Source organism: Ammospiza caudacuta, chromosome 5, assembly GCF_027887145.1.
Source record: "Ammospiza caudacuta isolate bAmmCau1 chromosome 5, bAmmCau1.pri, whole genome shotgun sequence".
In the NCBI taxonomy this organism is placed as follows: Eukaryota; Metazoa; Chordata; class Aves; order Passeriformes; family Passerellidae; genus Ammospiza; species Ammospiza caudacuta.
This window is the reverse complement of record NC_080597.1, coordinates 77,536,434-77,552,037: the sequence shown is the minus strand read 5'-3', so window position 1 is coordinate 77,552,037 and position 15,604 is coordinate 77,536,434. Positions and strand designations below refer to the sequence as shown.

The window sequence follows — 15,604 nt, the reverse complement described above, 5'->3', positions numbered from 1 at the left end:
CCTGCGGACATTCCCCGCTGCCCCATCTCGTGCCTGGCACTGCCGCTCAGAACTACACCTCCCAGCACGCCCCGCGGCCCCGGGGCCGCCATGTGCATCACATGATCGGCTGGGGCACTGCCGGCACCGCCCCGGGACCGCACCGGGACAGCACCGGGACACGGGGGAACACGGAGGGCACCGCGCCATGGGGCCGCAGGGCCGACACCACCCCTGGCTGCTGATGCTGCCTCTGCTGCTGCCGCCTGTGGGCGCCGCCGCCGCCCCGCCCAACTTCGTGCTGGTGCTGGCGGACGATCTGGGCTTCGGGGACCTGGGCAGCTACGGGCACCCCTCGTCCGCCACGCCGCACCTGGACCGGCTGGCGGCCCGCGGGCTGCGCTTCACCGACTTCTACAGCAGCGCCGCTGTCTGCAGCCCGTCCCGGTACGGCCCGCGCGGCGGGAACGGCAACCCGGACGGGGATGGAGCGGGGTGTCCCGGGATAAACGGGTGGGGATCGAGCTGGGGTGTCCTGGGATAAATGGGCGGGGATGGAGCGGGGTGTCCTGGGATAAATGGGCGGGGATGTAGCTGGGTGTCCCGGGATAAACGGGTGGGGATCGAGCTGGGGTGTCCTGGGATAAATGGGCGGGGATGGAGCGGGGTGTCCCGGGATAAACGGGTGGGGATCGAGCTGGGGTGTCCTGGGATAAATGGGCGGGGATGTAGCTGGGTGTCCCGGGATAAACGAGAGGGGATGAACCCGCGGTGTCACGGGAGGGATGGGGGGACAAACCTCTGTGTCCCGGGAGAGGCAGAGGGATAAACCCACCATATCCTGGGACAAACGGGTGGTCGTGAATCTACGGTGTCCCGGGATAAACGGATGCTGATGAATCTGCCGCATCCCGGGATAAACCGGCAGTGATGAACGTGCGGTGTCCCGGGATAGACGGAGGGACAAACCCACCGTGTCATGGGACGGGCGGGCGGTGCTAACCCCGCGGTGTCCCGGGCAGAGACAGAGGGACAAACCCGCCGTGTCCCGGGATAAACGGGCGGGCATGAACCCTCTGTGTCCCGCGATAAACGGACGGTGCTGTCCCCGCGGTGTCCCGGGACGGACGGGCAGGGCTGTCCCGTGTCCGTGTCCCGCTGCAGGGCGGCGCTGCTGACGGGCCGGCTGCCGGTGCGCTCCGGGATCTACCCGGGCGTGTTCGATCCCGGCTCCCGGGGCGGGCTCCCGCTGGCCGAGCTCACCGTGGCCGAGCTGCTCCAGCACCGCGGCTACGCCACGGCCATGGTGGGCAAGTGGCACCTGGGCTTCGGGCGGAACGGCTCCTTCCTGCCCGTGCACCAGGGCTTCCAGCACTTCCTGGGGGTGCCCTACTCGCACGACCAGGTGAGCCGCCATTTGGGGGGCTCGGCCGGGCGCGGCGCGGGGCTGGCGCGGGTTTGGGGTGGGCAAACCCCCTGGGCTGCTGGGACAGTGGGGATGGGGCCTGCAGAGGGCTGAGCTAGAACAGAGGCGGATAAATACATTTTTAATATTTAGTATTGATAAACTGAAAATTTCTAGCTTTTAAAATTTTTTTTTTAATTTATTTATTTTTATTATCTCTTAAATTTAGATAAATAATAAATATTTATTATTTAAATAAATGAATAAAATGTTATTGAAAATATAAATATAAATACTATCAGTATTAAAATATATCTATTATATATATATGTTATATATTATATCTATTATATATCGATATATATTATATATGTTATAAAATACATTAGATATATAGTATATATAATATATATATTATATTTTATATATATTAAATACTATTAAATATTGCTAAAATATATTATCAATAAAATGTATTAAATGAATAAATTTAATATTTAAATTTACTTATACAATACTAAATAAGTAAATTTTATAATATAATATATAATAGACTGTTATATTATATTATATTAGTATATACTTATAAATATACTTATATATACTTATATATATATTATATAGTTATATAATATTAAATAAGTAAATTTAATAGTTAATATTAAATAATATTTAATATTTATTTAATAAATATAGCAGAGATTTATTTAAAGGATCTCCTGCATGGCTGCACCTTGGGCAGCACCAGAGTCCAGCCAGGGCTGCACCCAAGATGACCCAAAACGGCCCCAAAATGCACGAGCGCTGCCGGGGTCTGTCCCTGGGATCAGCTCTGCTCCATTTGCACCTTGCAGTTCATTGTCCCATTGCAGCTTTAGCCCAGGCAGTCCCACCCTGCTTGTTTTTCTCTCTCCAGCCCACGGGGTTTGTGCTCCTGGGCTGAGATTTGGGGCATTTGTCCTTGGTGCCCAGCTGGAGCAGGAATTGTTTTGTCTCCCTGCTCTGTGCACACAGCTCACCATCCCTGAATGTGAAGCTAAAGGGTGGGAATAGAAAAATAAAAAAAAAAAAAAATTAAAACCTCAAAATTAAAAACGTTAAATTAACGAACCCAAGCCACTGTGCCTGAGCCGGACTCGCAGCCCCGCCGTGTTTTGCAGGGTCCCTGCCAGAACCTGACGTGCTTTCCCCCGGACACCAAGTGCTTCGGGACGTGTGACCAGGGCGTGGTGGCGGTGCCGCTGCTGTGGAACCAGAGCATCGTGCAGCAGCCCGTGTCCTTCCCCGAGCTGGTGCCGCTCTACGGCCGCTTCTGCCGCGAGTTCATCGCCCGCTGCGCCCGGGAGCGCCGGCCCTTCCTGCTCTACTACGCCTCACACGTGGGGAACGGGCAGGGCCGGGAGCCGGGAAGGGGGAAAGGGGAAGGGAAAAGAGAAATGGGAAGGGAAGGGAAGGGAAGGGAAGGGAAGGGAAGGGAAGGGAAGGGAGAAGTGAGGAGAGGAAAGGAAAAGGGAAGGGAAAAAGGAAAACAAAAGAAGGGAAGAGAAAATGGTAGGGAAAAGGGAAAGGGAGGGGAAGGGAGAGGGGAAGGGAAGGGAAAGGAAAAAAGAAAAAAGAAGGGAAAAGAGGGAAGGGACAAGTGAAAACAAAAAAGAAGGGAAGGGAAAAGAGAAGGAGAGGGAAAAGGGGGAAGGGAAGGGAAGGGAAAAGGGAAAACAAACAAGAAGGGAAGGGAAAAGGGGAAGGGGAAAGGGAAGGAGAGGGGAAACGGGGAAGGGAAAAGGGAAAAGAGATGGAAAAAGGGAAGGGAAAAGGGAGAGGGGAGGGGAAAATGGGGGAAGGGAAGAGGGAAGGGAAAAGGGAAAAGAGATGGGAAAAGGGGAAAGGGGAAGGGAAGAGGGAAGGGAAGGGGAAACGGTAGGGAGAAGGGAAGGGGTGGGAAAGGGAAATGGGCAAAGGGAAGGGAGCCCAAGTCCCATGGGGAGAACAGGGCAGCATCTCCCCTCCTGCCACCCCAGAATCTGCTCCTGGATGACCTGGGCTTGCTCTTCCCAATCCTATTGGGATGGTGCTTTTAGGCTGCTGCTTCCTGCAGCTTTCCCCTCTTCCCTGCACCATCCCCAGGGACAACTTCCCACCCCGGAGGTCCCCGTTGTGCCACCGCTGAGACTGGGGGACCAACCTGCTCTGGGCTGGTGGCTTTTGTCACCTCCCCGTGGTGGGCTGGCTGTCCCTGCCTGTCCCCGCAGGGGGTTGATGCCGGTGCCCTCTCCCCCCCAGCACACGCACTACCCGCAGTTTGCCAGCCGGGAGTTTGCGGGCACCACGCGCCGGGGACCCTTCGGGGACGCCCTGGCCGAGTTCGATGGCTCCGTGGGACAGCTGCTGCAGGCCCTGCAGGACAACGGCCTGGAGAACAACACCCTGGTGTTCATCACCTCTGACAACGGGTGAGGCCTGGCACGGCCACGGCTGGCACAGGTGGCATGGCTGGCACAGCTGGCACCCGTGTGGCAGTGCCGGGTGTCACCCCTAGGTCCTGCTTGGAGGGGATGCAGGATGTGAGCTCGGTGTTCTGTGACAGAAACATCCCAGGGGTTGGGCCAGTCGTGTGGCATTCCCGAATGTGCCCCAGGGGTTGGGTGAGCAATGTGACAGCCCCAGATGTCCCCCAGGGGTTGGGTCAGGTGTGTGACACCCCCAAATGTCCCCCAGGGTCTGGGACAGCAGTGTGACACCCCCAAATGTCACCCAGGCTTTGTGCCAGACATGTGACACCCCCAAATGTCCCCAGAGGTTTGGGTCAGCAGTGTGACACCCCCAAATGTCCCCCAGGGATTGGGACCAGGTGTGTGACACCCCCCAAATGTCACCCAGGGGTTGGATCAGGCGTGTGACATTCCCCAAATGTCCCCCAGGGGTTGGGCCAGGGATGTGACACCCGCAAATGTCCCCAGAGGTTTGGTTCAGCAGTGTGACGCCCCCAGATGTCCCTCAGGTGTTGGGACAGCAGTGTAAAATCCCCAATGTCCCCCAGGGTCTGGGACAGCAGTGTGACATCCCCCAAATGTCCCTTAAAGGTTTGTGCCAGGGATGTGACACACTGAAATGTCCCCCAGGGGTTGGACCAGGCATGTGACACCCCCAAATGTCCCCTGGGGTTTGGGACAGCAGTGTAACACCCCCAAATATCCCTCAGGCTTTGGGTCATCAATGTGACACCTCCAAAGTCCCCCAGCACCTTCTGTGTGGTGACACCACTGTGGGGTGCCCCTTTGGGGTGTGTCACAGCCCTTGGCCACCCCCAAGGGTGGCAGAGCCCCTCTGGCCCCTGGTGACAGCGTGTCCTTGTCCCCAGCCCCTCCACCCTGCGCATGGCACGCGGGGGCAGCGCCGGGCACCTCAAGTGTGGCAAGGGCACCACCTACGAGGGCGGCATGAGGGAGCCGGCCCTGGCGTACTGGCCGGGCAGGATCGCGCCAGGTGAGCCGGGACAGACCCGGGACAGACCCAGGACAGACCGGGACAGACCCGGGCCAGCTGGGTGACGCTGTCCCCACACAGGGGTGACCCACGAGCTGGCCAGCACGCTGGACATCCTGCCCACGGTGGCCGCCCTGGCTGGCGCTGCCCTGCCCAAGGTGGCCCTGGACGGCTTCGACCTGAGCCCGCTGCTCTTCGGGTCCGGGCAGGTGAGGCCTGCTGAGGAGGAGAGGGGGTTGGTGGTTTGTTTGGAGTTATTTAGGATAATTTATATTCATTTATATGAATTTGAAATAATAATAATAATAATAATAATAATAATAATAATAATAATAATAATAATAATAATAAACTTGGACTTTTCATGCAGAAAAGCTGCTTTTTATTAGTTTATTTAAAATCAATTATAATAATTATAGTTGGTTATAATTATAATTGATTATCAATTAACAATTATAGGAATTTTATAATATTTAATACTATTTAATATATAATATAATATAATATAATATAATATAATATAATATAATATAATATAATATAATATAATATAATATAATGATATTATTATAATAATCCAGATTTTTCATGCAGAAAAGCTGATATTTATTAATTTATTTAAGATCAAGTATAATGATTATAATTCATTATCATTGTTATATTATAATTGTAATTTATTATCAATTAAATTATAATAATTTTATAATTTGTAATACTATTTTAATATTATCTTATGATATTTTAAAATGTATTTTATTATATGTTCTATTATATTTTCATAATATTTTAATATAATTTCTTTTATAGTATATTTTGCAATGTATATTATATTATATTAGTATATAATATAATATTATTTTATGTAATATATATATAATATAATATTTATATATAATACTATATATAATATAGTATATAATATAGTATATAGCATAGCATAACCGGGAGGAGCAGGAGCAGCCGTGCCCGGGGCAGACCCATGGCTGGCAGCTGCTCCCTGCTGCGAGCCGTGCCCAGGCTGCCCAGTGGGCTCCGTGCCCGCTGTGGGGCCGGGGCTCCCGGGGGTCCCGGTGGTCCCGGTGGCTCCGGTTCCGCGCTGACCGCGCTCTCCGCAGAGCCCCCGCCGGGCCGTGTTCTTCTTCCCGCCGGCCCCCGACCCCCTGCACGGCCCCTTCGCCATCCGCCTGGGCAAGTACAAGGCGCACTACTTCACGCAAGGTCAGCGCTTGCGTCGGGGGGTTTTTGGGATTTTGGGGTGAGCTCCCCCCGCGCGGAGCTCCGGGAGCAGCAGGGTGTGAGCTCAGCCGGGGGCTGCTCAGGTTCCTTCCACAGCGACACCACCCCGGACCAGGCGTGCCACGGGCTCACCCCGCTCACCCCGCACCTGCCCCCGCTGCTCTTCGACCTGGAGGCGGACCCGGCCGAGAACTACGACCTGCTGCGGGGCCAGCCGGGCCCCGAGGCGCTGCAGGCGCTCAAGGACATCGCCGTGCAGAAGGTGCTGCTGGAGCAGCGCCTGCAGTTTGGGGAGAGCCAGATCAGGAAGGGCCGGGACCCCTCGCTGCAGCCCTGCTGCAACCCCAGCTGCAGCCCCAAACCCTCCTGCTGCCGCTGCTCCCCGCAGCTGGGACACCCCAAAGGCGCCTGGCCCCGGCTCCAGTAACCCAGCTCGGCCTCGGGGCTGCCCCACGGCTCGAGGACCCCTTGGACTTGTGGGGAAATGGGGTGGAACAGGGTCAGGGCGACCCCAAACGAGCAGGGCCCTGTGCTCCGTGTGGGATGTTCCAGGGGAGGACTTGAGCAGGATCCTGACCCATTCCAGGATCCTGACCTGTTCCGGACACTCCAGAACCTTCCCCAGAACCAGGACAGCTCCTGTCCCAGATCGAGAGATGCCAACTGAGACCGAGGGCACAGCAGGAGCATGGGATGGGTCCCAGCAGCCTCAGAGGCACGAGCTGGTGACAGAGGGGACAGCCCTGGGTGGCAGCAGCAGCAGCTCAGGGTGGCGCTTCCAGCACCCCCACAGGACCCTGGGATGGCAGCTCCAGCTGTCCCCATTGCTGCCCCTATCAAGGGCTTTTCCAGGGACAGGCACACCTGAGGCTCTGCTGGGGAGCCTGGCCTGGAGCAGTTTCTCCCTCTCTCCCTCCTCCCCTCCCTGGCTCCCCTTTTGTCTCCCCCAAACCAGTCCCAACCCTGCCCTTTCCCCCCAAATTGTCCCATCCTTGGTTTTCCCAGGAGGCTGAACTGGGCTGAAAATGTGGATAATGGGTGTGTGATTTTGGGAATAATTTTTTGGGAGTGGGGCATGGCCAGGACCCCAGGGCAGTGACACTGGCACTGTGTCCCCCCTCACTTCCATGGAAAGGGCATTACTTCCAGGATAAAACGTGGTGGGGTGTTGCCACAGGATTTCCATGTAAATCGCTGCTTTGTCTTACACCTTTTCTAATTAATATTGCTGCAAATAATTGTTTGATTCCTTATCTCATGGCTGCTTGCAGTAAATTGTTTTTAACCCCTTATCTTTGCCTTTTGTGGAAGGGGAAGGAGCATGGGTTTGCTTTTAGGATTGCTACACTAGAGAATTCCATCCCTAAACCCCCACCAGGGGCAACACAACTTTAAAACTTTAATCCAAGGATTCAATCCATAGGAGGATCCATGGTGCGGGCTCGGGGCAGGAACATGGGCAGGGCACAGCAGCCCTGGGCACCGGGGCTGGCTTGGCCCCACAGCCACGGCCCCAGCTGGGGCTGCTAGAGATCCTCTGCAGCCAGAACTGGACCTGCTGCGCCTCCCCTCACCCCGTCCTGTGCTTCAGGAGCTCCAGCAGCTCCTGCAGCTTCTTGAGGAATCGTTTCAGGGTGCGTTTTGGGAAGGAAATGTCCTCCTCCGGTTCTGGCTCCGGTTCTGGTTCCGGTTCTGGCTCTGGTTCGGGCTCAGGTTCTGGCTCCGGTTCTGGTTCTGGTTCTGGCTCCGGTACTCGTGGCCTCGGTTGTGTTGGTATCGGTTCTGGTGGCCTGGGTTCTGGTGGCCTGGGTTCTGGTGGCCTTGGTTCTGGTGGCCTGGGTTCTGGTGGGCTGGGTTCTGGTGGCTGCAGTGCTAGTGGGTCCGGTGCATTCAGCGTGGCCATTGGTGCCGGTACTGGCCCTGTTGGGCTGGGGCCGGCGTGGGCTTGGATCCAGGAGTGGAAGTGCTGGGTGGAGGTGAAGATGCCAGGCCTACTGGCCCTGGCACAGCCCCTGCCCCAGCTGGTCAGGCCCACCAGCCAGAAGTAGTCACCGATGTTGTCCTTGCAGACCAGGGGACCCCCGATGTCCCCCTGCCACAGGAGAGAGGGGTCAGGGGCTGCTCCAGGGTTGGACCCTCTCTCCCAGCCCCTGCCCGACCCACATTCCAGTTCTGCTGGAGCCCCGAGACCCTCACTGGGAACAGGATGGGGCTGGCTCAGGGTGGGCTCTGCCCCAGCCCTGCACAGGGGACAGGGACAGGCAGGGAATGGCAGCTCCGGGATATCCACACCTGGGGCTGCCAGGAGCACTGGGTGAGCTCTGTGGGCACGGTGCCAGCTTTGGGGACCAAGGGACATGGACCAGAGACATTGGGATGGGCAAGGGACACCTGTCAGTGGTGGGGACACGGGTCCGGAATGGCACCAGGCCAGGCCCCGCCATGTTTGAGGCCTGGCTGGCTCTGAGGGGATCCATGGGCCCTGTGCTGGCTCTGGGGGTTCCATGGGGCCCATGTTGGGGCTCAGGGTCCCTGTGCTGGCTCTGGGGGTTCCATGGGGCCATGTTGGCTCAGGGTCCCTGTGCTGGCTCTGGGGGTTCCATGGGGCCCAGGTTGGCTCAGGGTCCCTGTGCCCAGCCCGGGCCCAGCCCCACCTGGCAGGTGTCGATGCCGCCCCGCGGGTACCCTGCACACAGGTCCTGGGGGTGCACGGCCCCCCCGTACCAGCGGCTGCTGTTGCACAGCTGGACATCGATGAGCTGCACCTTGGCCTCCTGTAGCACCAGGCGTGGGCTGAGGGCTGTGGGCACAGAGGGCACTGAGCAGCGGCCCCCGGGCAGAGCCCCCAGCCCAGGGCCATGTCCCTGCCCGGGGCCGTGTGCCCACAGCTCAGCCCGGCCCTGCCCCGGGTGGGCACTCACCGCTGTCCGGAGTGGCTCTCCAGCCCGCAATGTAGCACATTTTCAGCTCGGACACTGCCAGGGAGCTGTCGGGCACACAGCCCAGCTGGATGTAGTCGCTGCACTCCACGGGCTGGTCCAGCTCCAGCAGGGCAATGTTGTTCCGAGCCGTGACCGGGTCGTAGTTCCGGTGCTTCAGGAGCTTCTTGATCGGGAACGCCTCGGCTGCAGGGCCTGGGTTGGCCAGATCTGTGGCCCCAACCACCACCTTCCAGTCGAGGACATTCCTGGAGGCCATGGAGTGACAGGGAGAAGTGACAGGGAGCAGTGACAGGAGCAGTGACAAGGCTGGCACAGCCCAGCAGCTCCCAGCCTTCTGCTTCCCACAGCAGAGAACAGAGACAGCAATGGAGCAGCACATGGTGGTGCAGCCTGGGCACCTGGCCCTTCTGTGGGGACATCCCTGACCCTTCCAAGGGGACATCCATGCTGTGGGGACATCCCTGTAACCCTGCTCTGGGTGCATCCTTGTCCCTGCTGTGGGGACACCTGTAACCCTGCTGTGGGGACATCCCTGTCCCTGCTGAGGGAACATCTCTGTCCCTGCTGGGGTCACATCCCTGTCCCTGCTCGTCCTTACCCGGCCCCAACGAAGCAGCTGGCGGCTGTGAGGACCCAGCTGTGGCTGATGAGTGCCCCTGAGCACATGTGCCACGTGCCATTGTCCAGGGTCACCTGGATGCTGGCGATGCCAGGCCAGGCCCCTGGGTTGACATTGAGGGTTGTGTCCTTGGCAGAGTGCGAGGTTCCATACTCAGGAATCACCAAAGTCTCGTTCAAAACCATGGGCGAGAGCCCACAGGTGCCCCTGGAAGCACAAAGCCATCAGTGCCCTGCTCGGGGACAGCAGGGACAGGGAACCCCAGGGGCTCCTCTGTGCCCAGGCTGTGCCAGGGATCCCGAGTGGCCACTGACTTGCAGGTGTCCCAGTTGCCCCTCACGGGCCCAGCCAGGGCCAGCAGCACGAGCAGCCACAGCAAAGCCATCAGTGCCAACACTGGAGGTGGCAGAGCCAGAGCAGAGCTGTCACCTCTAGTGACACCCAACGCTCTTTGGGTGTCCATGGTGCCACCAGGCTGGGGTGATGTCACAGAGGGGCCGGTTCCATGTGTGGAGCACGGTGGCCTCGGGTGGGGGGAGGGCAGCTCAGAGCTGTGAGCCCGGGCGTGGCTTGGGCTGGAGGGACCCTTGGGATCCCTCTGGAGCAGAGGGAATGTTCCAGATCCAGGGATCCCAATGGGGACCGAGGGCACAGCAGGAGCGGGATGGGTCCCAGCAGCCTCAGAGGCACGAGCTGGTGACAGAGGGGACAGCCCTGGGTGGCAGCAGCAGCAGCTCAGGGTGGCACTTCCAGCACCCCCACAGGACCCTGGGATGGCAGCTCCAGCTGTCCCCACTGCTGTCCCTCTCCAGGACTTTCCTGGGAATGGCACATCTGAGGGCTCTGCTGGGAAACCTGGGCTGAAGAAGTTTCTCCCTCTCACCACCTCCAGGCTGGAGGAATTCACTCCACACAAATGCCACACACACCAGACACTGAGTTTGGAAGTCTGAGTTGAAACTGGAAGGGAAGGATCCAATAAATGCAGGGAATGCAGAAAAATTTGCTATAAACCTCAAAGTCAGAGCACAACTGACACCCCATGGGTGGCACAGTCAGGACCAGCAGTGGCGGCCCCGCTGTTGAAGTGGCCCTGCTGGTCTGGTCCTCCTCCAGACATCCAGTGGTGGTGGTTGTGTCCCAAATCCCCAAACCTTGGGATGAGATTCCCTAAAGCAAAGGCCAGAATGTCCAGTGGTGGTGGCTGTGTCCCAAATCCCCAAACCTTGGGATGAGATTCCCTAAAGCAAAGGCCAGAATGTCCAGTGGTGGTGGCTGTGTCCCAAATCCCCAAACCTTGGGACGGCACCCATTAAAATCCAGACAAGAATGTCCAGTGGTTCTGGTTGTGTCCTGGATCCCCAAACCTTGGGATGACATCCCCTAAAGTCCATGCGGGAATGTTCAGTCATGGTGGTTGTGTCCCAGATCCCCAAGCCTTGGGATGAGATTTCCTAAAGTGCAGGCCGGCATGTTAGTGGTGGTGGTTGTATCTCAAATCCCCAAAACTTGGAATGACATCCCCTAAAATCCAGGAAGGAAATGTCCAGTGATGGTGGTTGTGTCCCAAACCCCCAAACCTTGGGATGACATCCCCTAAAATCCAGGCGGGAATGTCCCGTGGTGGTGGTTGTGTCCCAAATCCCCCAAACCTCAGGATGACACCCATTAAAATCCAGGCGGGAATGTCCAGTGGTGGTGGTTGTGTCCCAAATCCCCAAGTCTTGAGGTAACATCCCCTAAAGTGCAGGCAGAAATGTCCAGTGGTGGTGGTTGTATCGCAGATCCCCAAACCTTGGGATGGCACCCGTTAAAATCCAGGCAGGAATGTCCAGTGGTGGTGGTTGTGTCCCAAATCCCCAAGTCTTGAGGTGACATCCCCTAAAGTGCAGACAGGAATGTCCAATGGTGGTGGTTGTATCCCAGATCCCCAAACCTCGAGATGACACCCATTAAAATCCAGGCAGGAATGTCCAGTGGTGGTGGCTGTGCCCCAGATCCCCAAACCTTGGGATGACATCCCCTAAAGTCCAGGCAGGAATTTCCAGTACCTCCCCCTGGGTGAGGAGTTACAAACAGGGTGATGGAACCCTGTGATTTATAGGGGATTTCTGGGATCCCTGAAGGTTGTTCTGCTGCACCCTCGAGTTCCTGCTGGGCCATGAGCAGGGACGACCCCTCAGGGTGGGAGTTTTGACCCTGTCCCAGCCATCCTAAGAGCTCCTCAGAAGGTGCTGGAGGTGGTGGAGAACCAGGCTCATCCTCCCCTCCCTTCCTCCCTCCCTGGCTGCCCCTCATCCCCCCCAAACCAGGAGCCAACCCCACTCTTTTTTCCCCAGATTGTCCCATCCTTGTCGTGAGCAGATTGAACTGGATTGAAAATGAGGATAATTGGGAACAACTGTATTTCAAAAACAAACCAAAGATTATCACTGGGGTGGTTGGGTGGAGGGGGGATAACGAGGGATAATGAGAGGTGGGTGGAGGGGGGATAACGAGGGATAATGAGAGGTGGGTGGAGGGGGGATAACGAGGGATAAGGAGAGGTGATGGGTGGAGGGGGGATAACAAGGGATAACGAGAGGTGGTGGGTGGTGGGTGGTGGGGGGATAACGAGAGGTGGTGGGTGGAGGGGGGGGATAACGAGGGATAACAAGAGGTGGGTGGAGGGGGGATAACGAGATCTGGGCCCCGGGGGTGGCTTTGGCACAGCCGTTGCTCCAGCAGGGAATGGCTGGGATCCCCCACAGCCAGAACTGGACCTGCTCCCAAGTCCTGCTTAATCCAGTTTGTCCCGCAGGAACTCCACGAACTCCTGCAGGTTTGTGAAGAACCTCAGCAGGACGTCCCTTGGGAATGTAACTGTTATAAACTGAGGCGGTAGTGGTGGTGGTGGTTCTGGCTCTTCTTCCTCCTCTTCTTCTGGTTCTGGTATGGGTTCCGGTTCTGGTATCGGTACCGGTATCGGTACGGGTTGTGGTTCTGGTTCTGGTACAGGTTCTGGTTCTGGTTCCAGTTCTGGTGGCTCTATCTCAATGGTGGGCGTGGGTGGCTCGGGGGGAGGAGGCTCCGTTTTGGGTGGGACCGATCCCATCTGCGTCTGGATCCAGTCATGGAAGTGCTGGGTGGAGGTGAACACCCCGGGCCGCTTGGCCCCGGCGCAGCCCTTGCCCCAGCTGGTCAGGCCCACCAGCCAGAAGAAGTCACCGGTGTTGTCCTTGCAGACCAGGGGACCGCCTGTGTCTCCCTGTGATAGAAGAGAGGGGTCAGGATGGGCTGGGCCAGGGTCACAGCCAAACCTCGGGGTTATGGGGACACTGGATGGGATTTGGGGACAGGGGGACACTGGAACAGGGGCCTAGGGATGGGGAGTGGCAGCCCTGGGACATGGGACAGGGATCCATGGATGAGAAAGGGAACAGGAACCTCTGGACAGGGACACGGAGATGGGGAAGGGGATGGGAAAGGGAACATCAGCCCCTGGATAGGGACAGGGACACAGGGATGGGGACAGACAGGGAGCAGTGACAGCAGTAGGACAGGGGCGGGCCTGGCCTGGCCTGGGCCTGAGGGGATTCAATGGTGGAAGGGGGAGGGAAGGGCAGCAAAGAGGCACAGGAGAGGGATCTGGGGATTGGGGGAGGGCAGGACAGCCCTGGGACATGGGACAGGACAGGGACACGGGGATGGGCAAGGGACACCCATCAGTGGTGGGGACACGGGGCTGGGAGGGCACCGGGCCAGGCCCAGACAGGGCCATGCCATGTTTGAGCCCTGTGCTGGCTCTGGGGGTTCCATGGGGCCGTGTTGGGGCTCAGGGTCCCTGTGCTGGCTCTGGGGGTTCCATGGGGCCCAGGTTGGCTCAGGGTCCCTGTGCTGGCTCTGGGGGTTCCATGGGGCCCAGGTTGGCTCAGGGTTCCTGTGCCCAGCCCGGGCCCAGCCCCACCTGGCAGGTGTCGATGCCGCCCCGCGGGTAGCCCGCACACAATTCCTGGGGGTGCACGGCCCCCCCGTACCAGCGGCTGCTGTTGCACAGCTGGACATCGATGAGCCGCACCTTGGCCTCCTGTAGCACCAGGCTTGGTGCTGGGGTCGGGGCTGTGGGCACAGAGGGCACTGAGTACCTGGCACCTTCCCGGGCTGTGCCCCAGTCCCTCCATGTCCCCACTCAGGGGTCCAGGCACAGAGGGCCCGGATCCCGCGGCCTTGGTCTCCGCCCTCAGCCTGCCCAGCCACGTCCCTGTGGTCCCCAAGTTGTCCCCTGCCCCGGGCAGGCACTGACCGGTCTCCGGGGTGGCTCTCCAGCCTGCCACATAGCAGGTTCTGAGCTCGGACACTGCCAGGGAGCTGTCGGGCACACAGCCCAGCTGGATGTAGTCACTGCACTCCACGGGCTGGTCCAGCTCCACCAGGGCAATGTTGTTGCCCGGCGCTTCATCGCAGTAGTCCTGGTGCTTCAGGACGTTCCTGATGCGGCGATTCTGGGCCTCGGGGCCCGGCTGGGCCAGATCCGTGGCCCCAATCATCACCTTCCAATTAGAGGTGTCCCTGGGGAGCAGGAAATGGAGGAGGAACTGATGGAATACAGCCAGGGACTGCAGCAGCACAATTCCCTTCCTGCTCGGGGCACCTCCCTGTGCTGGGGGGACATCCCTGACACTGCTGTGGGGACATCCCTGATCCTCCTTTGGGGAGCTCCCCGTCCCTCCTGTGGGGACACCTCTGTCCCTGCTCCTCCTTACTTAATGTCCATAAAGCAGCGTGCGACCGTGAGCACCCACAGGGGGTGGATGAGGACCCCGGAGCACATGTGCCATGTGCCGTTGTCCCAGGTGGCCTGGATGCTGACGATGCCAGGCCAGGTCCCTGAGGGGACACCGGGACTGGCTACATCCACGGCAGTGCCATCAGAAGATGACAAAGTTGTGTAGTCATAGTCTGTAGGGTCGTAGTCTCGAACCAGCGAACTGTGGTCAAATGCCAAAGGCCGCAGCCCGCAGGTGCCCCTGGAAGCACAAAGCCATCAGTGCCCTGCTCGGGGACAGCAGGGACAGGGAACCCCAGGGGCTCCTCTGTGCCCAGGCTGTGCCAGGGATCCCGAGTGGCCACTGACTTGCAGGTGTCCCAGTTGCCCCTCACGGGCCCAGCCAGGGCCAGCAGCACGAGCAGCCACAGCAAAGCCATCAGTGCCAACACTGGAGGTGGCAGAGCCAGAGCAGAGCTGTCACCTCTAGTGACACCCAACGCTCTTTGGGTGTCCATGGTGCCACCAGGCTGGGGTGATGTCACAGAGGGGCCGGTTCCATGTGTGGAGCACGGTGGCCTCGGGTGGGGGGAGGGCAGCTCAGAGCTGTGAGCCCGGGCGTGGCTTGGGCTGGAGGGACCCTTGGGATCCCTCTGGAGCAGAGGGAATGTTCCAGATCCAGGGATCCCAATGGGGACCGAGGGCACAGCAGGAGCGGGATGGGTCCCAGCAGCCTCAGAGGCACGAGCTGGTGACAGAGGGGACAGCCCTGGGTGGCAGCAGCAGCAGCTCAGGGTGGCGCTTCCAGCACCTCCACAGGACCCTGGGATGGCAGCTCCAGCTGTCCCCATTGCTGCCCCTATCAAGGGCTTTTCCAGGGACAGGCACACCTGAGGCTCTGCTGGGGAGCCTGGGCTGGAGCAGTTTCTCCCTCTCACCACCTCCAGGCCCATCCTCCCCTCCCTCCTGTCCCCCAAACCAACCCCACCCCACCCTTTCCCCCCAAATTGTCCCATCCTTGTTTTCCCCAGAAGACCAAACAGGACACATTGGCTTAGTGGAACTGGAACAACTCTAATTGAAGAACAAACAGGATTCACCATTGGGGTGGGCGCAGGGGTCAGCGTGGGCAGGGCACAGCAGCCCTGGGCACCGGGGCTGGCTTGGCCCCACAGCCATGGCCCCAGCTGGGGCTG

The 15,604-nt window shown here is 58.2% G+C and overlaps 3 protein-coding genes across 3 annotated transcripts; 1 reads left to right on the top strand and 2 right to left on the bottom strand.

Annotated features, from left to right (window-relative positions):
* The first annotated feature begins 187 nt into the window (after window positions 1-187).
* On the top strand, window positions 188-7,351 carry ARSA (arylsulfatase A). Its single transcript, XM_058805978.1, has 8 exons — window positions 188-426; window positions 1,144-1,384; window positions 2,545-2,763; window positions 3,665-3,834; window positions 4,743-4,867; window positions 4,949-5,076; window positions 5,983-6,085; window positions 6,187-7,351. Exons 1-8 carry the CDS (start codon window positions 188-190, stop codon window positions 6,528-6,530), a joined length of 1,569 nt encoding a protein of 522 aa, XP_058661961.1. The 3' UTR covers window positions 6,531-7,351.
* Window positions 7,352-7,673: 322 nt separating this feature from the next.
* Window positions 7,674-10,049, bottom strand: LOC131558327 (acrosin-like). The gene is made up of 6 exons (XM_058805977.1): window positions 9,979-10,049; window positions 9,644-9,871; window positions 9,025-9,290; window positions 8,758-8,903; window positions 8,033-8,195; window positions 7,674-7,930 (listed from the first exon to the last, which is right to left on the bottom strand). The coding sequence occupies exons 1-6, from the start codon at window positions 10,047-10,049 to the stop codon at window positions 7,674-7,676; spliced, it is 1,131 nt and encodes a 376-aa protein (XP_058661960.1).
* Window positions 10,050-12,443: 2,394 nt separating this feature from the next.
* LOC131558201 (acrosin-like) lies at window positions 12,444-14,848 on the bottom strand. Its single transcript, XM_058805826.1, has 5 exons — window positions 14,778-14,848; window positions 14,407-14,670; window positions 13,947-14,212; window positions 13,611-13,762; window positions 12,444-12,911 (listed from the first exon to the last, which is right to left on the bottom strand). Exons 1-5 carry the CDS (start codon window positions 14,846-14,848, stop codon window positions 12,444-12,446), a joined length of 1,221 nt encoding a protein of 406 aa, XP_058661809.1.
* Window positions 14,849-15,604: the final 756 nt, after the last annotated feature.